The sequence below is a fragment of the Dipodomys merriami genome, unplaced genomic scaffold, assembly GCF_024711535.1.
Source record: "Dipodomys merriami isolate MVZ:Mamm:240054 unplaced genomic scaffold, mDipMer1.0.p SCAF_50, whole genome shotgun sequence".
Lineage (NCBI taxonomy): Eukaryota > Metazoa > Chordata > Mammalia > Rodentia > Heteromyidae > Dipodomys > Dipodomys merriami.
Window position 1 is genome coordinate 9177434 of NW_027206069.1, and position 25587 is coordinate 9203020.

General features: G+C 50.1%; 1 protein-coding gene across 2 annotated transcripts in view; it reads right to left on the reverse strand.

Moving 5' to 3' along the window:
* LOC138810503 (sodium/potassium/calcium exchanger 4) overlaps positions 1-24123 on the reverse strand; it is a 129399-nt gene extending 105276 nt beyond the window's left edge. For both annotated transcript variants that reach the window (XM_069997701.1, XM_069997700.1), the window contains exons 1-2: positions 23888-24123; positions 21835-21945 (exon numbers count right to left, since the gene is read on the reverse strand). In XM_069997701.1, coding sequence (XP_069853802.1) covers positions 21835-21945; positions 23888-24017 — 241 coding nt within the window. In that variant the 5' untranslated portion in view covers positions 24018-24123. The remainder of the gene's footprint in view (positions 1-21834; positions 21946-23887) is intronic.
* Positions 24124-25587: the final 1464 nt, after the last annotated feature.

Genomic DNA, 25587 nt, shown 5'->3' on the forward strand with positions numbered 1-25587 from the left:
GTGCCACTTAAGAAAACAATCAATTGAAAAGCTCTTTGATCCATAATTGAAAGAGAAGAGGTTTTGCTACTGCAGACAAGACTCTTAGCCAGAGCATCAGTACTTGAAAAGGCAAGTCGTTAAACTAATTGAGCATCTGCTGGAGGGCCACCCTATTGGATCACCCCCAAATTCAATAAATGCTTATATTGTAAACTGCCAGGGCAAACTGAGTGCTTCTTTCTCTTGTTCTCTTTTCTGGGGGCCTGAACTCGGGGCCCTCAGGCTGGCCATGTGATCTATGGCCCCAGATCTTTTGTTTCTAATTTGTTTTGCAAGTTGGGAACCATTAACTCTGCTGGGGCTACCCTTGATCCACAATCCTATCTCCACCTCTGGAGAGAGCTGGGGTTACAGGCATGAGCTACCACAGCTGGCATCTGAGGCATTCTTGGGATGAATGAAATGTTCTATATGTTGACAATATCAACATCCTGACTGTGACATTGTGTTTCACTGCCAAGTCATCAGGGAAAGAACCAACCTAAAGGATATGTGTTCTATTTCTTACAACTGTATGTGAATCTAAACAAAGTAAAAATACCTTTGGCTCTGAAAGGTTTAATGCATTCCAACAGATACAAAATCCATAATAAGTCCAGTGTGGGGAATGGAATGGGACAAAGAATAGGTTACATTCATTCCCTTTAGGACTGAGGATCGTCACTAATTCCTCACAAAAGGGAAATCGAGGATGGTCATCAGAAGCACCAAAGAGCCTAGGCTTGCTTGCTCATTGTAAACAGACAGCCAATAAGAAGTCTTCTCATATTTATGACTCTCTTAGAGGATTAAAAATAGAGCCATGCCCTGCTGCTATGAATAAGCAATACTAGAAGGATAGAAGAGGTGGCCCAGGGGACACTTGACTTTGGGGGTCATTCTTCCCCTAGCCCCACACCACAGGGACACAGAATCTTCTGGAGGAGAGGAGGCCACATGTCCCCACCTGACCCAGACAGATGGTTCCTAACCATACATTCTAACCACCACCATTTATCGAGGCTGCACATCAACCCACAAGCAGATACAGTTTGTTGAGGTGTGGTGGCGGCAGCGGGGCTCCCAGATGACTCAGGAGCTGCCAATGTGGAGAACCACAGCCCAAGCTCAAGACACTGGCCGAGGCTGTTCACTGGCCGAGGCTGTTAGGATTCTATTCCACTTTCACTAGTGAGATGACCTCCACGCAACCAGTCCCATGGAACAATTACAGCATGAGGTAAGGCCCAGAAGTGACACATTCTTCTGTCAGGACCTTAGAAGCCATTCTCCGGGAGAGATTTCCAACCTTGATCTCACATCACCCTCTCCCGGAGGCCCCAGTGATTCACTGAGGCTGAGAGGAGCTGCCCCAGCCTCAGGTGCTCCCACAACCATCTGGAGAGCCAGTAAAACAGCCCCATTTACAGATGGAAAAGCTCAACTTCCAAAGACAACACAAGCATCCCAAATAACAGAGGTTCAAATCCCTGCACTGACTCTCTGAGTTTTTCTTTTGTGAGACATGATCACACTAGGTCTCCCAGGCTGGCCTTGAACTTGAGTTCCTCTGACCTCAGCCTCCTCAGTGCTGGGATTACAGGTGGGTACCACCATGCCTGCTACACTACTTCTTTCTAGAGCACTACACCCGCTATCAAACCAAACCTGGAATGGAAGCAGATTTCCTCAGAAGGAAAGGGAGTTCACTCTGCTCCAGGTACACCATCCCTGTCCCATTCCTGCAATGGACAAGCACATGCCTGCTCAGGGCCTTCATACTTCCTGTTCTGTTGGCCGGAAACCGGAAGTGTTAGGTCTCCACAGTCCTTTGTCCTCTAACCCAGAGCTGCACAGCCTTCCCTCACTCTATTCCAGCTCATGGCCCCCAACGGGCCTAACCCAAACCCTGCTGTTGATCCTCAAGCCCACCCTAGTCCCATCTCCTCACCCACTGACTCCAAGGATCTACAATGTGACTTCTGCCTCCCACATGCACAGCTCTGCACCTCTCTCTATCCCTACAATGCCTAATTTTAGTTGCTGGCATTTTGAAGCTAACCTTTCCCGTCGGATTATAATTTAGGATCCCAGAACATGGAGCCTAACTTCCTACACAGGGGCCTTCCACACAGTCAGCCCTGAAGGCAGTTTTACCTAGCAAATGAAGCAGTTTCTAGAGGGGAGAAGCTGATCTCCATCTGGCTTTAGCAGTTGTGTGTATCAGTTACTTTACTCAGGATGATCCACAGATTTAGGATTCATGTCTCCTCTTCACCCTCCCCCAGTGCGGTCCTTATGGAGCCTTGCTCCATTCATCTACAGGTGGCAAGGTGCGTCTCACACCAGAGGCAGGCACTTGGATTTCTTGGATAAACAAACGAATGAGTAAGCAAACAAGGGAGCAGCTGCCTGAACAGATATCAACCCCAGAGGTGCAACAGACAAATGAATGTCTAACCCCAGGGGGCTCAGCAGGCAAAAGAAGCTAGCAGGGACAACCCAGCCTAAGGATTAGCTGATCCTGAAGATAACTAGGATTCAATCCTACAGAGATGAGAGGAAATGCTTGGTAAGTCTGCACACATTTCCTCACCTTGCCAACCCCTCTTGAAAAGAAACTTCAGGGTACAATTGTATGTCACAGCCTGAATCGAGAAGTCAACCTCTGGCCCTGACTGCACATGGGGACAAAGGGAGGCCCAGCTGACAATCTGTGACCAAACCCCAGCAGGCACACAGTAGAGAATGGAGTCCGCCATGTCATTTCAAGAGTCACAGCCACCAGTGGCTCTCTTAAGACGCGGAAGGAGAAGCATGGAAAATGCAGGGTTGCAGGTGGCTGTACAGGTAGCTAGCTAGAAGAAGGGGTGAAGGAAGAGGGCCAGGAGTCATGTTCAGGATCAGACCCTAACCTACCCTCCCCCCTCCATGATCCTGGTTCCAGAATGGCAAATATTCCTGCTCCCTGGCTCACCCCTTGTGGTGGAATGTTGCACCCAATTCCATGGAATGCTTGCAAGAAGTTGAGCACAGAGGGGCTTAGCATATACAAAAGGAGAAGCGACCTTTATTTTCTGTCTGCTTAGCAGATGAAACCAAGAGCATTAAAACCTATTATTTTTGCAGTGTGAAGATTGAACCCTAGGTCTCATACATGCGAGGCAAATTGTACCCCTGAGTTCCAACCCCGGAGAGAAGTATTTTAAAGATGGGCTATGGCCAAGAATTAAAATCATTATCTCTATTATCGTGGAATTATCTCCTTGGATGGTGTGTATCTCAGTGGAATAACTAGCTCAGGGAGATTTCTGTCAATTGGCTGGAATCATGTTGGTTCCACTCTGCAAGTGGTCAGACAGCAGGGAGGACCAGCCATTGCCCCGTGGTGCAGCGGGCAGGTGTGCAGAGTGGAAGGGGGTCTTCTCATCCCCAGGCTCCACAGCCAGGCTGGAGGCTGGTTACTGCGTTTGAAGGGAACACACAGACCCCATCTCCATGGGTTCACCAGTTCCACACCTGCAAATGTTCCCAGGCCCAGGAACCAGATTCCTCTGGGGCTTTCTGCTCTAAGATTGATGGATTCCTTATCACAGATCCTCAACCATATACTTCTAGAAAGAGGACTCAGGCAGAGTATTTAATTTGAAGAGAAAAATAAGACAAAAACAGACTTTTGATTTGTTTTCCAAGGCCCAGCCTATGCCTTCAAAATAATAATGCCCTGATGTCATCAGAGCCAAGTGAGATCGGGTCATCAAGATGGTAGACAGGACTGGAAGACCACTAACTAATGTCTCCTGAGTTCACACCATGATGAACGAAATCCCTGTCACCCCCATGTCAAGGGAGGGGCTCCTGGAGGGCCAAGCTCAGAGATGCCACTGCCAATCTTTAAGTGATGAGGAGAAACAACAGTGATGGTCCTTGATGAACTATATTGAAATCTGGTGCGTGTAGTGCCTCCTAAAAACAAAAGCCTTAGAATCAGGCATGCAGTGGAGGCATGGCTCAAGTGGTAGAGCCGCAGCTGTGAGGGAAAAAGCTGAATGAAAGTGAGGCCTAAGTCTAAGCTGTAGGACTGGCATAAGATAAAAAGTTTTGTCATTTTTTTGTTGGGCACTCGTGGCTCATGGCCTGTAATTCTAGCTACTCGGGAGGCTGAGCTCTAAAGCTCATAGTTCAAAATCAGCCTGGGCAGACAAATCTGAGAGATCCTTATATGTCCAATGACCCAGTAAAAAAGCCAGACATGGAGGTGTGGCTCAAGTAGTAGAGCACCAGCCTTGAGTGAAAAAGCCCAGTGAAAACACAAGACCCCATGTTCATACTCCAGAGCTGGCACCTGCACACATGCACTTACACGTGTGCACGCACACACACTCACACACACAGACATGCTCCTTCTAGTCTACAATCTGCCCCGTACACTATGGAAAGGCAGGCCCCAATTTGGCCCTCAATTGCATCTTGCTGCCAATGGCGCCTTAGTGACTTGAATGTGTGGGTGCTGATCTGCCTCCTGTGACAAGTTCTCACCTAAAGATCAAAATTTTCATGGTCTCCCTAACAGAGAGGACAGCAGACGTTTGTCCATAGGAGGTGAATTCCCCACTTTCAGCTACCTGGGTCCTAGCATGTCCAGCAGGACCCCCATGGCTGGTTGATCTGGGTGAGGGAAATTCACCTATAACATAGGACATCCTGGGATTCTAGAGTCCCAGGATAGACCTGACTCTGATGTGAGGTGGCATGTGAAGCTCAGCGGATCTCCTGGCTGACATCTCTCAGCCCCGGCTGCTCCCTCACATCCTCCGGGGGAGAGAGGGGGCATGGAAATCATCTCTGCCATTCTGATTTACTTGCTCAAGGGTGGAGCCTGGGCATGGGTACTTTTGTAAAGTTAGTCAACTGATTCAAATGCACAGCCAGGGTTGAGGACCTCAGTGTCTCCCTCTCCACTGTTAACAAGGAGAGTTGGGGGGGGGGAGCGATCTCTCAAGCAAGGACATGGGCCCTGAGTTCAAGCCCCAGTAATAGCATGCGCACACACACAACATACATGTTAAAATGGAAGTTTTATGTTATTTGTAGTACCAAAATTACAGAAAATCCTTAAAGCTTTTTGAGCACAGAAATTCACAGAATCCTGAATACACTATTGTTGCCCAACCTGCCACCAAGAGAGGCCATATGTACGGTCATCCTCAGAGCCATTTGATCATGGGAGGTGTTTTGAGAGAAGGTAGGGAGAGGGAAGATCATATTCTAGACCAGTGGTCCTCACAGAAGCCTGGCTTTCTGGGGCTAAGCTTCGAGGGCACCACCCTCGATCACCTCATTTTTTGCTCTGCGTGGGTCACAGCATTCAGGGGCCAGCACACGGGGCTCTTGTAATTCTGCCAAGACTCTGGCTGTCAAATCTTGGTAGCCCATTTCATTGGTGGGGAAACTGAGACTCAAGGAGGCCCAGTAACATGCTCAAGGCTACATAGCTCCCTGGCAGAACTGGGACATCGACCCAGGCCAGGCAGACTCGATGCTGTGTGGTTGATCTGGAGGTAGGCGACCTTGTCAGTGCTTGGTTCTGATCAGAAGTACAGACCCTCAGGCCCCAGCCCAGATGCCTTACACCTGCATTTTAACAAGGACCCAAGTGACCAGGTGCACATTAATGACAAAGCACTGCTTAGAGCCACAACATGCCTGGCTTCCTCTGTGGTCCCTCAGCTCCCTTCTGGTGTGATCTGATCCCAAGTATTCTCAGTGAGCTGCAGTAGCAGCATCGTCATAGTATATGAAGTCTGTAAATGAGTGGCCCATTACTCCCACCTTCCCTTTCTTCCTCCTAACACATGTGGGTCACCCGAAGCCCGCAAGTCATTTAGCTATTTGTCACATCGCACCCGTACTGGGACTTTTGCCATCTAAGGAAAACACAAGCAAGGTTTAAATGATCAAAGGGAGTTCAAAGCCATTCTTCTAAGGGCCTGCCCCTCTGAGGCCCTCAGAAGAATTACCCAGATATTAAAGAGTGAAAAGATGTAGGCGATGATGCAGCTGGTCCCTTCTGCCAGCCCAGCAGCCTCTCTAATAAGTCCTCCAGCACGCTGCCCTGTCTAATTGAAATGTGCCAGGTGATAGGATTCCCTGCTGCTCCTGGGGAGATGAGTTGAGAAGCTGGGGCTGTATTGCAGAAGCACTTTGGCAAAAGAAAGTGGTCTCTTGGGTCTGCCTCTCCCTGGCCTGGCAAGTTCCTGGGGGCAGATCCACACAGCCAAGGGACTCCCTGCAGGACCTTCCTGTAGCTCCTCTTTGTAGGGCTCAGCTAATAAGCCAGAGCTCTTAGCCACTCTAAGCTTGCTTATAGATCATTCTACTTACTTCACTAATCGCCTTTACCAATGTACCCATGGCTCTCCAGGGGAGCATCTACATCTTTCTGGATGCGAGTTTCTCTAGGCTAAAGGCCTTGAAGGGTGGGTCACACCCACCCCATTTTCTGGCTCTCCTCTACATCTTGTAAATCAGCATATCACCCATTCCCCAAGAGTTACTGCCCCTTCCAGGATGGTCAGCCCCTTTCATGAGGAAATAATGATAGGACATTTCAGTACCATACCAGGAGAACCTCACTTCAAGTATGCACCTGCAGACAGGGTAAGACACCAGGCCACCATGGAGGCCAGGCTGCAGCACTTTACCTGGTGCCTGAGTGGCAGGACATGGGATGGGGTCTTCTTCAAGAAGAGCATTTGGCTTCCCTGTCCCCTGCATCCCCCTTCCCCCCGCCCCCCCCCCAGATTCATCAGAGCAGGGAGAGGGGGAGGAAACATCAGGGTAGGACTCTGAGATTGTGCAGCCCCCACAGCAAGGTCTTCCTTTCCCTATGTAATGTACAATGCTCCACATTTCCTAGATCCTTCCTCCACGCTCATTTAAATGCCTCCAGGATTGCTTATAGAAAACGCCTCTGCACTGCAGCCTCCACTAAATCCTGCTGGGATTAAGCCAGCCTGGTAAGAAAAGTGTAATGGGCTGGATTCTGTATATACGAGATGAAAAGCACTGGAATGGCTCCTGGCCCCTCATTATTGTGCATGTATTTGTGTGTGTGTGTGTGTGTGTGTGTGTGTGTGTGTGTGTGTGTGTGTGTGTGTGTGTGTGCGTGCATACTGGGCTTGAACTCAGGACCTGGGCACTATTATCCCTTAATTTTTTCACTCAAGGCTGGTACTCTACCACTTGAGTCACATCTCCACTCCCGGTGGGTTTTTTTGTTTGCTTGTTTTTGTTTTTGCTGATTGGAGGTAAGAGTTCCATGGACTTTCCTGCCCCAGCTAGCTTCACATCACAATCCTTAGGTCTCCTGAGTTGCTAGGGTTACAGGAGTGGTGCCAAGCTCTACTGTGCCTGTAACGGATGAGCCTCACCAGTCCCCCTGCCATACCTGCATCTTCCCATCTACCTGCCTGCCAGCCCTCCAGAGGTGAGAACCAGTTTTCCCACTCATGAGCTAGACAAAGACCATCCCCTGAAGCAGCACATGGTCAGCACTAGCCTCTAGGGGCCACTGTGCAAACCAGGGATGCAAACCCAAAGCTGGATTTTCTTCTTAGCACTCCCATTCTGTACCACTGTATTTACCACCAGGATGCCATCCATACATCTGTCCAGCATCAGAGCAAAGCTCAATCCCTGCAGACCTTGTGAAGCCTTCCAGCCACAGCAGTCATTTGTGGATGTCATTCCAGGCTACAGGGGGCCAACACCGGCATCCCTTGTCCTTCTACCTGTGGGCTGAGGATGGGGATTTCACCGCAGCGGCTCACTGATAACCCGGCCTTGAGATGCAATGAGTGTCTGTCAGATGCCTACTCTGGGATGAGGAATACGGAATAAAGCCAGCCACTGTGCCTGGGAGAAAACTCTTCTTGACCTAGGGTCCCATGGAGGAATCCAAGTACAGGGAAAGAAGAGGGAGAGTTGCATCTCAGGAAAGGGGGAATATTATGGTCCATGATATCATCTGTGCTCAGAGCTGATAACTCCTACCTTCAATTCTACCCTTTGGTCTCTTCTCTAATGCTCTGTGTAGGGCTATCCCCCTTCCCCCCCAGTTCACCTAAATCCCTCATGGCAGCTCCTAACTGACCTTTCTTTGCTTTCATTTGCCCTAAAACACTTATTAAACATTATGCTAAGAACACTCACCCATCTCAATTTGAAGTGTCCTCCACATGGCTCTTTCTAAAACACATAGCTGCTCAGACCCCATCAATGACTCTCACTACCTCCAGGTAAAGCACAAAGGCCCAGTGTATCTGAGGCTCTGGTTCCCCTTATATGTTACCCTAGGGCACCAACCAGACTTGCATATACACTCCATATGCACCCAGCCTCCCCAGCACCTACTAGCCCTTCACCGGGAGATGTTTCATTTTCTTCCCCCAAAAAACATAGGCTCTGCAGCCAGGCTTCCCAAGTTCAATTCCCTGTTCTGCCCACACCGAGCTAGGAGGCCTTGGACAGGTTATTTATCTTCCTGTGTCTGTCTTGAAGCTTTAATATGGAGACAAGGACATCACCTCCACTGTCCTAGAAGAACAGTGGATCGGTGAGACCATGTGTGCAAAACACAGCCATGCTGAGGGTGTGCTGGCTCCTTCAAAACTACTTCCTTCCCATCATCTCTGTGATCTTAACATTGAACACGGAACTCCCTTTCTGTACATTCCAGAGGGGTGATAGAACTTTGCACTCCTCTGCAAATTATAGGTAGCTTTAGCCAGGTGCCAATGGCTCACACCTGTAAACCTACCTACACAGGAAGCTGAGATCCGAGGATTGTGATCTGAAGTCAGACCAGGCAGGAAAAAATCTATGAGAGTCTTACTTCCAATTAACCACCAAAAAGCTGGAAGTGGTTCAAGAGTGCTAGCCTTGAGAATAAAAAAAAAGCTCAGGTACAGTACCCAAGTCCTAGGACCAACAAACAAAACAAAACACCAGCAATTTTATCGACTTCTATCCTCTCAACTAGGATAGGAACTCTCCTGAGACAGGACCCACACCTAAGTCAGGTCTCACGTTCCTGTGGCTATTCAATCAGCATGCACGTATCCAACATTCATGCAGTAAACCCACAGGTAGCTTCCTACTTGGGTGAGAGAAACTGCTTCCAGGAGTCCTAATTAGGGTAATTTTAAATATTCCACGTAAGCATGCATCTTAGCTAGAGAGCCAAGTCAATCCGATAATGAGGGCTATGCTCAGCTCTTGTTGAACTTGACTTGTATAGTAGAATCAAAGCCCATATCTGCAATAAGACACGAGATGAACTCTGGTGGAGTCATGAGAGCGAGTTTATGAAAAGGCTGATGATCTGAAGGACCTCTTTCATCCTTTCAGCCAGACAATGCATCTGTGGGCTCTTAGGCCTCACACAGAGTAAGCACAATGCCTCCGCTCAGGTCTGTTCCTAAAGGTTCAAAGTCATGAGGTAAGCCAAGCTCAGAGAGACAAACGGTGCACGTTTTCTCTCATATGCAGAAACTAGATCTAAAATACACTGGGCCATGATAAATTATTATCATACAGGACACTAGACATTCACACACAGTGAGACCAAAGGAGGACATTCTTAGGGGAGGAACTCAAAGGCCTCTGTGCCTCAGAGCATATAAGGTAGGATTTATTGAAATTGAACTCCAGGATGCGGAAATGAGATATTTTGTTATTTTCTTTTTGTCTTGTTTTTTTGTTTACCTGTCTTTGAAAGGGTAAGGGGAGGGCACGGAAGTGGAGGGACAAAGGGTGAACCAATGCAGCAGTGGTACTCACTGGACACTATGTGGAAAATGAACTCTACAACTTGTGGTTGGGGACAAGAGGGAAAAACTGGGCGAGAGTGAGGAAGGAGTGACATTGTCCAAAAAGAAATGCACCCATTACCTGACTTACATAACTGTAACTCTTCCATATATCACCTTTATCATAACAGTCAAGGGCTGGGAATGTGGCTTAGTGGTAGAATGCTTGCCTAGCATGCATGAAGCCTTTGGTTGATTCTTCAGTACCACATACACAGAAAAAGCCAGAAGTGGCATTGTGGCTCAAGTGGTAGAGTGCTAGCCTTGAGCAGAAGAAGCTCAAGGACAGTGCCAGACCTTGAGTTCAAGCCCCCAAACTGGCAAATAAATAAATAAATATAGAACAATAAAAAATTTAAGAAGGAATGAACTCTAAATAACAAAGTAGAAGGCTCAAAGTCCCAAATAACCTATTTTCTGTCACAAGACAGGATGACCTTGAAAGGCCCTGCGTCAAATCTACTAGAATCATGCAAATGGCAGCAATCATGGTTAGACAACACTTCAGTGCAGTACATCCTCTACATTGCCATTTTGTCCATTTCTCAGAAAACCAAGGTTTAAACAAACCCTGGGATCCCCATGTCCTCCCCAAAAAGACAAAAATAAAAAATAAATTAAAAAAAACCCAAACTCTGGTGTCTGAACCCCAGATTTCATCCACCAGGTCTCACATTGTCGACAGAATGTAACAGATTTACACCGCCACCCCTGCATAGTCAGGGCTGCTGAGCCCAGCCAGTTTCTGCTGTTCAAAGCAACAGCAGCAGTTAGCAAACACAAGCTGAAGTATTCCTCCTTCATTTCTCTCCCAATAAAGCAGGATGCCTTTATGTAATTCCTGCTCCATCCCTCATCAAAGGATAGTTTCCAAAATGTTTATTCTGCAGAATTGCAGTTCAATGAAGTTATCTTTCAGGGGTGATTTCAGCAGTGCTTGCTCTGTGAGCACACTACACAGAAAAACACACTTGACCCTCATGACTCTGTGAGGAAGATTCCACACAACCAACCCCGTCTGTACCTGGGCCCCCTGGCATGATCCCACACACAGCTTGGGATAAGTGAGTGGACGACAAAGCAAAGACAAAGCTTACCCTTTCCCTAAGGGTAAAGAGTAACTAGTTCAAGGAGTTAGAACAAAGTAAGAGCAGAGGCAGGATTAGAAACTGGAGTCCTGGTTAACCCACAGTTCCTCCACAGGCTAGGCATCTCAGCAGGACGATGGAAACTCTGTTTGTGATGATGCCTAGATTGAAGGCGTCTGTGCCAGTCACTCTATGCTAGCAGCTGAATTTAGGTCTGACCCTTGCCTTGACCTTAGAGCTAGTACACAGGAGCTCCAGTCCTGCGCTTAGGGAGCTCAGAGGCAAGATTGGGAGCCATCAGTGAGGCAAGCCCACTCTTGTGAAGTGGGTGGATGGCTGCTCTACCTGAGGTTTTGTGTGGCCTCATGGAGCCAATTTGCAACTTAATCCTGAGCCAGTAGCCTGTACCTGCCTTTCCCAGTCACCCGCCCACCCCCTACCTGCCCCTTCTGCTTAAAAAAAACAAAACAAAACAAAAAACAAACTCAAATCAATGTAATCTGATTCAGCTCCAGCCCTAGCTGCTCACTGGCTCCTTGATAAATCCCCGAAGTCTAATTATGCATTGTTGTGCCAGGACGCTGAGTGTGTTTGTTTTCTCTTTCCCCCTCGGACAGCCAATGAGCGAGACCCAGCAGTTGCTAGCAAGCATTCCTCCAGGTACCAGGTATGGCCGTGATGATGCTGCGGTTTCAAATGCACACTATCCTCTGCAGAGCTGTCCGTCCCTGCTACCAATACCCTTCAAGAGCAGGCTCAGAGGTCATCACCAAAAGGAGGGCATCTTCGCCCTGACCACCTGACCTCTCCCTAACACCTTCCACCATGGTACTGGCCACAGGCAACCTTGTTCTTTGAGCCCTGTCAGACTCCCCTCCGCATCCTGAATTCTATTGCATGCTCCCTGGCAACAGGGACTGGGTCCCTTGTACGGTCCAAGACATGCAGACACTTAAGAATCGCAAGTTGCATTTAATTTCTTGGTCAATTACGATAAGCACCAGGCTGAAGCTATCCTCTGCATTGAAACAGCAAAGGGAGACACAGGACCAGATGTCGATTGGTCACGGTTCCCATCTGCAAAGGGGCAGGCACACTGGGCAGAGCTCTCCTTCCCTCCCCAGCCACACAGTGACCTCCTGTTCCTTTTCCAAGGGGCATCCACTGCTTCTCGGGAGAAACATAGATGCTTCCAGCATAGTATCTGTCTTCCTATTGAATGAAATGCAATGCCTCCTGGCCTCTTCAATCATGGACAATGTTAAAGGCAAAAATCCTTTCTCAAGCATCTGACTCTTGTGTTGAGTTGAATGGCTGGATCTCCCCACCCCAGGCAGCACATGGCAATACTTAATGATTTCCATTTTTAACTTGGGGAGGAACGCTCCTCAGAGTTCAAGAGGAAACAGAGTGGGCGCATACTGGATCGCAGGAGGCCTGCGTGTCGTCAGGAGCAGAGACTGCAAGTCAGGGGGTAGCAATGGCCCAGCAAGAAGAGATTGCTAGCAGATGGTGGGGGGGGGGGTGAGGAGGGCAAGAGGAGAAAGAAGGGAGGAGGAGGAGGAGAAAGTGGAGGAGGAGGAGGAGAAAGTGGAGGAGGAGGAGGCGGAGGAGGAAGAGAGAAGAAAAAGAAAGAAAGAAAGAAAGAAAGGAAGGAAGGAAGGAAGAAAGAAAGAAAGAAAGAAAGAAAGGAAGGAAGGAAGGAAGGAAGGAAGGAAGGAAGGAAGGAAGGAAGGAAGGAAGGAAGGAAGGAAGGAGACCATTTTTTATATTGCAACCAAATCAGTATTGGAAGCATAATAAGAAGTTTGATGTTTGCTGGAATCAACTGAAAAGTGCCACTAAAGTTCTTACCTCTAAACTGTCTTTTTCTACTCAATTTATTAATAATTATGGATCAAGATATAGACTCACAATTCAAACCACACAGAATGTTACAATCTGGTTCTACAATGAAGGCATAGTGGACACAGGCCTCTCAACACTGCCCCCTCCACCCCTACCCTCCCACCCCACCCCCCCTCGCCATGAGCTGGGCATCAGTGGCTCATGCCTGTAATCCTAACTACTCAGGAAGCTCAGATCTAGAGGATCACAGTTCAAAGACAGCCTGGGCAGAAAAGTCTAATCACCATAAAGCTGGGCAGAAGGCATGGCTCAAGTAATAAAGTGCCAGCCTTAGAGTGAGAAAACCCAGTAAATGCCAGGCCCTGAGTTCAAGTTTCCATACACACACACACACACACACACACACACACACACACACACACACACACACACGATACACACGACACACACAACACACAGGACAACAAAACAGGATGTACACCACAGTGAGTGTTAATGTCAACTGTGAACTTTGGTTAATAACAATGTATCAATATTCTGCATCAGTTGTACCAAATTTACCACCCTAAACCAAGGCAGTAATAATAGGAGCACTGGACAGGGCATAGAGAAACTATTTTCTGCTCAATTTTTCTGTAAACCTGAAACTATTCTAGAAAAGAGTCTTTTCCTTACACACACACACACACACACACACACACACACACACACACACACACACACTTTCAACCTGGCTCTGCAACCTTGGATGAGTTATTTAATCTCTCTGAGTCTCCTTTTCCTCATCTACAGAATGAGGAAGAGTAACCACACCTCCCTAAAGGTTGGCCATGAGAAGGCAGTAAGTGGATACACAGAGGCCTGAGAACTGTGCCTAGCACACAGGGCACTTCGGTTTGCTGTGCTGGTGATGGTGGAGGCCCTGCTGTGCTCCAGGTATGGCTTAAGTACTTCCATCCACCACGAGGCTAAAGTCTGGCAGCCGCCTGGGGAGGCAGGGATGAAAGCACTGACCCTAGGCTGGGAATGTGGCTTCGTGGTAGAGCGCTTGCCTAGCAGGCATGAAGCCCTGGGTTCCATTCCTCAGTACCACATCAACAGAAAAAGCCGGAAATGGTGCTGTCGAGTGCTAGTCTTGAGCAAAAGAAGCTCAGGGACAGTGCCTAGGCTCTGAGTTCAAGTCCTAGGACAGGCAAATAAATAAAGCACAAAAGACAAACCCTGAAGTTCAGAGAGATTATGCAACATATTCAAGGTTACACCACGTGAGGGGTGAGCTGCACCTTAAGAGCTACACGTTCAACTTCAACATAGCCAATGAGACTGTCTCCAAAACAGACAGACAGACAGACAAAAGCCTTTTCTAGCTGCTGGAGATCAGCCCACTCAGAACAGCCTCATTTTGTTAGGTGATAAAGGAGAAGAAGAGAGAAAAGCCCCAAATGCCAGCCAGTATGATCTTGGCACCACGGAGACTAAAATCCAGATCTGAGGCTTCACTGACCCCACTTGGTCCCATCCCCCAATCCCGAACACAGAGGAGCCCACTGACACCCCACTGCTGTCTTCCTCAAGCCTCCTGTGTAATCACTGGCCACGAAAGGTCTCACCTCGGGTTTGCCTGCTCTGCCAGCCACCTACCCCAAGTATTGCCCTGGAGACTGCTCGCCCAGCAAGCTCCTCCCCAGGCTAGAATTTCTGGTCCTGCTCTATGGGATAGGTTACTCGGATCGCCCTGCTCACAATATGAAGTTCAGTTCTTGCTTTTTTCCAATGCAGGATTTGCCTTTATGTAACTACAACTTTCCAACTTCGGGACATGTGACTTGTCTCTCAAGGCCGCTGAATGTGGCACTCTGACAAATGTTTGCTCAGAATCCAGATGCTTCGTCTTGCCACCCATGCTGCAGCACCTCTCCACCTACTTGTCCTGATGTACTTTTTTTGCACCTCTAGGTCCCTCTTCCTCCTCCTCCTGATTTCTCCTATTCCTCTGCTCCCTGCACAGGATGCCTACAGAGACCGACGGTGGGGGGGGGGGGGGGGAGCCTGCACAATATCTCCTAGCCCAGCCTCAGCTCTGGGTCCTGACCTCACCCACTCCACTGCCCTCACCTTCCGTACAGAATAAATGCAAGGGCGGAACCAAAGGGGACCTCAAGGCATCCTCCACCTAAATCCTGCATCCATCGCCTCTATGGTATGAGCCATCTGCATATCAGACTCTCTGGGGCACCCCTCCGTCAGCCTGCTCCTCCCAGCCTGCCTCTGTGCACAGACAGCCACTGGGTATTCCGAAGGCAGATCTGGACAGAAGAAACCAAACATGATAAAAGCAAGTTTCAAAGGAGGACTGAAACTCCTCCTGCAAGAGGAGCAAACCGCACGCCTCTCCTCTTGGTCTTCTTTGTAAACTCAAGGAGGGCATAGTGGAGGATGAATCACTTACTCACTCTCAGATGTGGGTGGTGTAAGGGAGCCAGTGTAAGAGCAGGGAAAACCATGCTCATCCCCAGCTGAACAATTGTGAAAGAACACCTGGCCATACAGAATGAAATGCTGGCTCTATGGGCGATTTTTCGGGATAGTAAACTATTCTGTGATGACCAGGTAATGGTGGATACAGGTCTCTCAAACCCCTCAGGATCTGAAAAATCAAGTCAGCGCTGGCCCTTTGGTGACTATGAATGCATGCATCCAATGTTGGCTGAATCAGGTGTATCGAGTGTATGGCCTTCAGCCCCGGTGTGGGGACTGCGCGCCTTTCAACTTCACGGCAACTAAGTAGAAGCAAGTTTTACAAAGTATGGCACCCTTCAGTACTCCAAATCCTTACGACAAAAAGAGATCAAACCCCCCAGAAAACGTGTGTTTCTAGAAGGGATAAAGAATAGATGCTTGGTGAGATCAAAATATAATCAACTAGCAAGATTGTGTTTCAGTATTTCGCGCACACAGGTTCTATACCATCACTGGAGTAATTCAGAGAAAAATGACAGAAAAGCTAGGGGCTGTGTACATATGAGGTACCAAACACTGCTTTCAGAGCTGATGTGTGTTACCTCAGGTCCTTTTAGGGGACTGAATAATCGCCAGGTGTCCCATAGCACAGAATGGAGAACTGAAACACATTATGATTCTTTTTAAAGCAACACTTTTAAGCCAGGGACCAATGGTTCACACCTGAACAGCCATCCCTGACCATATCAATCAATAAAAAGCTGAGCATAGTAGCATACCCCTCTCATCCCTTCTATGTGGGAAGGGTAAATAAGAGAACCATGGCCCAAAATTGATCTAGACATCCAAGCAACATCCTATTCGAGAAATAGCTAAAGTAAAGAGGGATCAAGGCATGGCCCTGAATTCAAATTCTAGTACTGTAATCCTAGCTACTTCAGAGGATGAGATTTGAGGATTGCAGTTCAAAGCCAGCCCTGGGTAGAAAAGTCCCTGTGAGACTCTTATTAGCCACTCAAAACACAGGAAGTAGAGCTGTGGTTCAAAGTGGTAGAGAGCTAGCCTTGAGCAAAAGAGCTCAGGGAGAGTTTCCAAGCCAGTTCAAACCTCATGACCAACAACAACAACACAAAAGTAACACTTTTATATTCTAGTTAGAGGAAACAATGTAACAATGGCTACAATTAATGCCTTCAAGGGAGACCTGGGCTGAAAGGGATGGTTTCCTAATATGTGGGTGGAATGCACTCTCACTGGGTCCAGGTTTCAAGGTCAAGGCTGGGGCTCCACATTTGCATTCCTCAACACCCCCCCCCAGGGCCTCTCATCTGCAGGCTTGGGCTGGGAAGTACCAGGCAACAAGCTCAGCCATCTTCCATCAGGCCAGGTGCAGCATCCAGAGAGGCCTGCAAGTGCATTGGTCCCTTACACGGACTGAAGCTGTGTGCCCGCTAATTCTCATAGTGAAGTCCTAATTCCCAAAGTAGTACTTGGAGGCGGGGCCTAGGCTGAGGGGGTGGGAAGAATGTCAGGTTAAATGAGATCATGAAGGTGGATTCCCACGGTGGATCAGTGCCCTCGTAAAAAGGAGAGGAAGCTGGGCACGGGTGGCTCACACCTGTAATCCTAGCTACTCAGGAGGCTGAGATCTGAGGACCATGGTTTGAAGTCCAGCCTGGGCAGGAAAAATCCATGAGACTCTTACCTTCAATTAACCACCAGAAAACTGTAAGTGATGTTGCTGGCTCAAAGTGGTAGAGAGCTAGCCTTGAGCGAAAAAGCTCAGGACAGAAGAGGAGAGACCAGAGAACATACACATAGCACATAGTAGAAAGCCAGGAAACGAGCCCTTACCAGATACTAGGTTCACCAGCACCTCCATCTTGGACTCTCCAGCCTCAAAACCATGTTTAAGCCACTCAGCCCCTGGAACTTGGCTCCTGGAGCACAGCTAAGAGTCCTCGCCACTCATTCCCATTTCCGAAGTTTCACACACAGCTCCCTCTCTTGTTGCTTGTTTTTTTGTTCCGACCTTAAACAGAAACACCTAAAGCCTAGAGGCTCAAGTCATGCCTTCAAATCTCTAGGGAACATGTTAGACTTTTCCATAGATGGCACTGGCTAAAAGTGAATCAAAAGATTTTAGCTTCCTTACATCAAAGGAAAGGAGGAAAGCAAAGAATGGAGGGCAAAAAAGGGAGGGGAGAGGAAGGAAGGGGAGAGGAAGGGAGGGGAAAGAAGGGGGAGAGAGGACTGGAGGGGAAAAGAGGGGAAGGAAGGTGCAGAGGAGGGATGGAGGGAGGGAGGGAGAAAGGGAGAAAGCAAAGAAGGGAGGGAGGAAGGAAAGGAGAAGGGAGAAAGCGAAAATGAGAAAGCAAGTGGAAGGAAGGAAGGAAGGAAGGAAGGAAGGAAGGAAGGAAGGAAGGAAGGAAGGAAGAAGGAAGGAAGGAAGGAGAGAGAAAGAACAGCTGGCTAGCCAGCCAGCTTGGTATGGTTAGGCACACCTACAATCCCAGCACTTGGGAGGAAGTGAAGCAGGAAGACTGCATGTTTGAGACCAGCATGGGCCACAGAGCAAAACCCTGTCTCAAAAAAATATATAAATAAATAAAAATAAATGATTGCTTTCTGGAAAATTGCTACATTAAATCAAGTTTTAGCTTTTTGGGACATTAACATTTTTTCCCCTAGTGTTGGGAGTCAAACTCAGAGCCTTGTATGTACATGCCAACAAGTACTCTACCACTGAGCTCTGCCAACATTCCGACAGTTACTGCACACCTACCCAGGGTTCTAGCCTCGGCCTCTTGGCCTTTGCACACATGCAAATCCCCCAGAGACCTCACTAGGTGAAGATGCTGATCCTGTAGGTGATTCTGACCCTGGGCGTGAGCCCTCAGGCCCAGGAGACTCCCAGCCCATGGTTCTCACAGAGATCAGGATTCTTCTTTTGCCTTCTGAGGGTCAACTCTGGCTTCTTATGGGATTCACTACCTATGAGCCTCTGAAACATAGCGACTCCAGGCTGACATTGTCCAAAAAGAAATGTTTTCTTCACCTGACTTACATAATCGTGACCCCTTTGTCCCCTCCTCCCATATAAGAGCAATAAAAAAATTAAATTAAAAAACTGTATGGACTCCAGGACCTGCCTTGCAACAATTAGGTCTCAGATTCTGGAAGTTGGGGCTTGGGCATTTTGCAATAGATCTAGAAACTGCTAGAGGGATATATATGTATGGCCAGGGCTAAGAGCCACTCTTCTAAGCATAGAGTGGGAACCCCTGGAGGACAGGGGTGAATGAGTTGTTTTAGATGGTGCTAGTTGTTGGGGGGAGGGGAGAAGGCCGAGGGGGAGGGGGTGGTAAGAGACAAGGGTGATAGACCAGGGCTGGCGAGCTGGATAGACAGCACATGAAATGATAAGTTCAAAACATCACCTTTGTGATCTGGGGAAAGGACCCAGACAGAGCAAAGAAACTGTTTCGTACGGGACTCTTCTAGAGAATCCTGAGTAAGGTACCTTTCGCTTTTTGAGCAAATAAAGTTACCCCTTTCACGGTCTCCACAAGGCCTAGGAAATAAGGGTAGCCCCTTCCTCCCCGCCCCCCAGGCTCTCGGGAAAGTGTGTGCTAACATTTGCTGCATTGCACATGGACGCCTAGACAGTTGAGCATTCTCCGAGTCTCATCTCCCATTCCCCGAAAAGACCTCTCCCAGGAAAACACCACAAGGGGTTCACAGCTAGGAGTAGAAACCTTGAGAGAACATAAAAGCCATGTGATCGCTGAGGGGAAGCCACCCTCTGTTCTACCCTGAAGGCCTGACTTGGAGCCCTGGCCCCGTTTTATCACAGCAGCAGCTCAGGAGAGGAACTTCTAGTGAGAAGTTATACAGAGAGGAGAACTTTGCTCCTCAGCTGTCCAACCCCACCAACTCTCACTGGGAATGGTAGAGCTTCAGTCTCTTACTCCAGAAGCCCAAGTCTAAGCCAGCCCAGGACTCAGCCTTTCCCTGGCAATAGGAATTGGCTGGAGGTGCTCATATGGCCAAGCTGGCTCAGCTCAACAGAACCTTGTTTAGGGCTTGTGCAGAAGTGGGTCAGTTTCGACACCTCTGGACCAGGAGAATGTAAGGCTGGACCTTTGGTAACTAGTTCCCAAAGCTAAGACACAAAGGGGTCAAAGACAGAGCGAAACGGAGTTACAGATACCTTGTAACCTTTGGTCCTACATTTCTACTCGCTAAGCCAATGATTTTCCTCACCAGCTCAATGCAATATGGAGTGGGTCCTGCCTCTTTCTCACAGAACTCTGTGCTGGAAGCGCTTCCGCAGAGCTGTAGACTGGGTACCTCCGCCATCTTTCATTGCCTGCCCTCTTTGCTTTCAAGCTACCTCGATGGCAGGGTCTGCACCTCACCCCTGCTCATCCTCCCCCGTCACTGCCCGCAGTAGAGGAGGACACACCTTCCTGACATGGAAAGAGACCCAGGGGCTAGAGGAGTGGACGCATTTGGAGCCATACAAGCCAGGGATGCTCTTGGCTGGCTAAGAAGTTTTGAGAAGCTACTAAACTTCTGAACACCATGATCCTTTCTTTGCAAGTAACACTGTAAGGACCGAAGTACATAGCACATCACCCTGTTCTTTCATTCCTTCATTTGGAGTAATATTTACAGAGAGCTTTCTATGTGCCAGGAGCAATTCTGGAAATGGTCAACGTTAACACAAATGTGAATGATTCCTAGAGATACTGCCCATTTCCCTCCAGCCTCCTCTCCCTAGGCGGGCAAGGTCAGACCCTCCTTCTAACAAGGATAGGCAGCTTTTATTAAAAAAGGTAAATATTATTAAGTCTATTTGAAATATGAAAGGAAAATTATGAAAGAACATAGGAAAGTTCTCCATCTCAAGCAGAGTCCCAAATGACCGCCAACTAAGTCCATAAAAACTCAGTACACTGAAGATAAAGAGATCCCAATGGTGCCTGGGGGAGGCTGTGGCATTCAAAATTAGGTCCTAACCCAGTCAAGATGCTCAGAATATATGTGAGTGACAGAATCAACAGCCAGCCTAAGAGGAGGGCATAGGTGAACCAGAATCTAGCCCAAAGTTCCCTCACCCCATTCTGTCTCCAGAGCCTTCCACGTGTGTTCCCCATGTGGATGGTACCAATTTTAGTTCAGGTCCCTGGAGTGGCAGGATGGACCCAACATAAGTGATCCCAGGCTTTACACATGTTTGCCATTGCAAACACCCCTTAGCTTGAGTCAGGGTAGCCTGCCCATCCACCTCCGTGGAGAGCCAAGATCAGAGCACAGCTGTGACTGCATGGGTGCCATCCCCCACTGCTCAGCAGGATGAATGGGATCACTCCAGTGTGGACAGGCTCACACAGACAGCCTCGCTGTGCAAGTGTTTATCTCCCTCCATGTTCCCAGCCTGCTTCTCAGAGACTTCTGAGAGAATACAAAAATCAGCACAGCACCTTAGCGGGAAGCCTCAGCCTTCATAAACACGTGGAAGGGTCTGGGTTCCAAACTCAACTTCGACACTTAGCTTTGTGACTTTGAGCAATTTGTGTCTCCTTCCTAGATCTTTCCTAGGACTTTACCTCACCTAAAAGAACATAAAATGACATAAAACAGAATACAAAATGACAACGGGTGCCCTTTCCTCTTATATACACAGAGCCTTACTGGGTTTTCCCAGCAACCCCAGAATAGGCAAATGTTATTTTACCCATCTCACAGGTAAGACAACAGAGACTCGGAAAAGATGACGTGGTTTGCCCAGCAAGTTGGTGAAAAACCTGGTCACAATCATCTCCCTTTTCCCTCAGGCCTTTGGACTACATTCCCACTGGATCTTCCTCTCCCCCCCCCCCACCCCCCACCTCACCACCAAAAGTTGCTGCCCAACTGAGAACCCTTTACACTTTTTCAAGTAACACTGGCTGGCCTGTAGCAGGAGAACAGGCCAACCGCCAGTGGGGATGGGGGTTGCTGCTCCCTCTGACGCCCTACAGAGTCTGAAGACCATCAGAGCTATGTCCTGGGGCACACAAAACCCAGCTCCAGAGGCAGATGATCTCCATCACAGAGGAAGACCCCTAGGAGCTCAATGTCTTCCCCTTGCAGCAGCCCAATCTTAGAGGGTCATCCCACAGCGATGCCCACCACAGTCACCAGGTGTGCTGCCCCTAGTGGTCCACCAGAGGCACAAGCAAGCAAAAGTACAAGACAGGCAACCAACATCAAGAGAGGGGTGCATCCTTAACCAATCATGACCACAGAAAATCCAGTCTGAAACTCCTGAACTCCACCTTCTTAGTTGCAAGATAAAGAAAGCACCTAGGTTGCCTAGCAGCATGGGGTGAATGTTGCAGGCTACCTTTCCCTACACCATACAGCACCTCTTGCTCAGAGGTTCAGAAGACTTTCTCCGTGCTAGATGGAGCTATCCACAGAAGCCCCATCTCTAGTCTAGGCCAGCTGGCAAAAGGCCTAAGGGTGTGGGGTGAGGGGGGGGGGCATCTACTTACCAGGATCAGTGCAGTTCTTGGCCATCTGAGTTCCATTCATTGGTGCCATCAACTTTCTATTTCGCCATGTTTCTGGTGAAACGCGTTTGCTAGCAGAAGCAGTTTTGTGTCCTGGATTGAAAAATCAGTCACAGATACCACTAGGTCAGAATAACCTGTATTCATTCTCAAGGCGACCTTACACATGTGGGTCTCGCTTCCACAGCAACAGCTGAGAGACCCTTTGGAGTGATCCGCTGACTAGAGGTTTGATATCGCCTGCGTACATACAATGGCCTGTGCCCTGAATGGTATGTTGTTTCTACTCACACATGAGATCTGATCTTGAACAAGACTGAGGGGGTCCCAGGCCTCACAGGTGACGGAAAGGAGCAATTAGGTAGCCATTAAGTTCTCTTTCAATAAATGCACTCACATGGTCTCTGCACCTGGTGGAACCACAAATGGAGCCTGCAGAAGTTAGCAAGCAGGTGAAGGCAGTGACCATCCAAGGGCTCCTCACATTTAAATATGCATACACATCACCTGATGGTCTTGTTTTTTTTTAATGCAGATTCTGATCCTATCTGGGTGGGATTTGGGGTCTACACTAACAAACTCCCAGGTGATGCACCTGCTGAGGGGCTGGGGATCAAACTGAGTTCAGGAAAAGAGGGTAGATGCCCACGGCCAAGGGCAATTAGACTCCTGAAGGTAATCCAGCAAATGAAACCAATTCTCACTTTCAGACCTTTAAAGGATTCATTTATGGCTCATCACAATGCATGCGCACTGTGTGTGTGTGTGTGTGTGTGTGTGTGTGTGTGTGTGTGCATGTGTTGGGGGGTGGGTTATAACCTCTTCTCCTGAGATCTTCTAGGCATTTTGTTATTTCTGGTGTGTAACTGGCATTACCCGGTGGATGCATCCACGTTCAATACCCTATCACAAAGTGTCAGGTATGGAGATGTCCAAAATACACTTTCCGGGTTTCTTTTGAAAGAAGTCGCTTTTTTGTTGTTGTTTGTTGTTGTTGTTGTTGCTGTCAGTCATGGGGCTTGAACTCTGGGCCTGGGTGCTGTCCCTGTGCTCTTCCGAGCACTCTACCACTTGCACCACAGAGCCACTTCCAAGAAGTCACTTTTTAAAACCCTGGATCCCCACATCACAGAAGTCCAGGGTTTTGAAGAGAGTGTTACTTTGGAAGTTTAATGGCGGCCCATCTGATTTTTGCATAAACCTCTGTCAATGGCCCTAGATGCTAATGGCCTACCTGACTGCCCTAGAGCGTGCCACCTGCCTGGCACCTTTTCTTTTGTTTGTCTGGAGGTTTGCTAGAGGGTGTCAAGGTAGTGGAGGTCCTCTGATTAAAGTTACACGGGACTCAAATTCTACTCCCTTCCCCTGCCCCCCCAAGTATTTTTGTAAGATTTTTGTCTTTCCTGCCTCTTCCTGAAATATGATACCCTAAGGGGTCCCCCCAAGTCATTCCTTGGAGAAGAGTGTGGATGGCGGCTCCACAAACCAGCCCTCTCCTGGGGGGGGGGGCCTTAAGAAGGAGGGGGAAGAGATGCTGAGATGAAACACAGGAGCAATCTCCCGCGGGAACCCGACTGCCTAAAACCTTTTACGATTTGGTGGAAGACACGTCGGGAAACGCCAGAACCCCTTTAGACCAGGGCAGGACCAAGGGGAGAGGCAAGAGCCGGCGGCAGTTTTCCAGCCGGAGTCCGGGGATTCGAGGGACGCAGCGTACAAGCCTGGTCCCTGTGCAGAATAGGGAAGCGGCTCACGCGAGCTTGCACACCCCGGGGGGACAGAGGCGGGGCCGGCTTCCGTCTTGGTAACGCACACGCCGACCGGAGCCGCGACCCGAGTCCCCGGGGCGCGCGGGGCGTGCAGCGGAGCCCGCCCGGATGCGCGCAGCCGGCCCGGCAGGGAGGGAACAAGAGGAAACCCTGGGGATCCGCCTGGCGAGGAAGGAACGGGGGGTAGTGGAGGCGTCCCAGGCTTCCCAGCCCAAGCCCCCCATCTCAACTCCCCGGGAGGATGGGGGACCCCCACGGGCGCCTACCCAAGCTGCCGAAGAGGCCGGACGCACAGCACACCAGGGCCAGCACGGCGCACACGAAGCCAACTTGCTGCGGCAGCATCTGTCGCCTCCTGCGAACTTTGCGCGGCCGGAGGGTCCCCTGGAGCGCCATCTCGGGGCGCCCGGGTACCGGTCCCTGGGAGAAGATCGAGAGCTTCGGTGGCCCACCCCGAGGGCTGTCAGTCTGTGGCCCAATGTCGTCGCTGGAGCTGAAGCGGACGATGCGCAGCTCAGAAGCGGAGAGCCAGCGGCCAAAGCTTCATGGCCCCCGGCAGCGGGGTGGGCCGGGGGGCGGGGGGAGAGGACCCCGGGCGACCCCGAGGAGGGGGCGCGAGGAGGAGGAGGGGGCGCACGGCGCGCTCCGAGCTCAGAGTCCCGCGCGGGGCGTGCGCGCTGCGCGCACCATGACTCCGTGGCGAGGAGGCGACGCCGGCACGGCGGTGGCGGTGGCGCTGGCGGCCCGGGCTTGGCGCAATCCCCGCGCGCGCGTCTGGAGCCGCCGCTCCCTGCCCGCTCGGCCTCGGCGATCTGGCCCGGCTGAGCACCGCCCCCCCCCAGCGCCCCGGAGGGGGGGAGCACTCAGGGCGCCCCGGCGCCCACTCGCGCCATCCTCCTCTTCCAAGTTGAGCAAGCGGCCGGCGAGGCGCCTCTGCTCCCCGCGCGCGCGCAGCCGGCGGTGCAGGCGGGGAAGGCAAGGGCGCCGGACACGCGCGACCCGCGACCCCCTCGCCCGGTGGCCGCGACGTCCGTTCTCCCGGTGGAGGAGAGATCTCGCCGGGGAACTTTCTCTCCGGCTTCTGTGCTGCCGGCGCCTGCGTCTGCGAGGCCCCGTGGCGCCTCTCTCGCTAGCTGCTCTCCCCTCCCCTCCCCTCCCTCCCTCCCCGCCCGCCTCCCACCCTCCCTCGGCAGCACGTGTACTCCTCCCCGAGGGCGCACTCGCCTGGGGTGCTCCTCCCCGCCCCCACCCCGGAGGCCAACTACTGACCAATATAATCCCCTTCCTTCTCCCTCCGCTCTCCTGCAGCCAACCTGAAACGCGTCCTTTCATTGATCCGCCCTCGCAGGCTGATGCTTACAGGAACTGGTTAGGGTACCTGGGGTGGGGGGGACACTCAACACAAACAGGGGGTCTTTCTGCCCAATTGCTGCCTCGGATCCAGCCTCCTCCACGACCCCTGGGGCGACCCGCAGCGGCCAGCCACCCCCTGGGGCGGGAGGTACACAAGATTAATTGCCCGGGTGGAGCTAACAAAACAGGCTTGTACCAAGCCAACGGGGCGCTCAGGGACCGGCTCCGGTGGTTCTAAGCGGGCTCCCCGGGATGGCGAGGGATTTGGGTGACAGGGGTGCGGCACCGACCAGCCAAACGCTGGAGACCAGGCAGAGGGAAGAAATCCGAGCGAGTCCTGCCGCTCTTGCCCGCTCTCTCTCGCTCCCCAGGCTGAGAGTTGAGCTCGGGAGTCTCCCGTTTCAAACGCAGGGGGTTCTGTTTTTGTTGTTGTTGTTGTTGTTTCCTCTCCGTGTTTCAGATTGGCTCTGTAGTGTAAACTGCTTGAAACATGGGGCGGGAGGGACCCACGCAGAAAGTCAGGGGAGGCGACAAGCAGGTGCCACAGGTGAAGGGAATTCTCTAGGGCTGACCTCCTTCCCTAGCCAATTTATCACATGCCCCTTCAGAACCT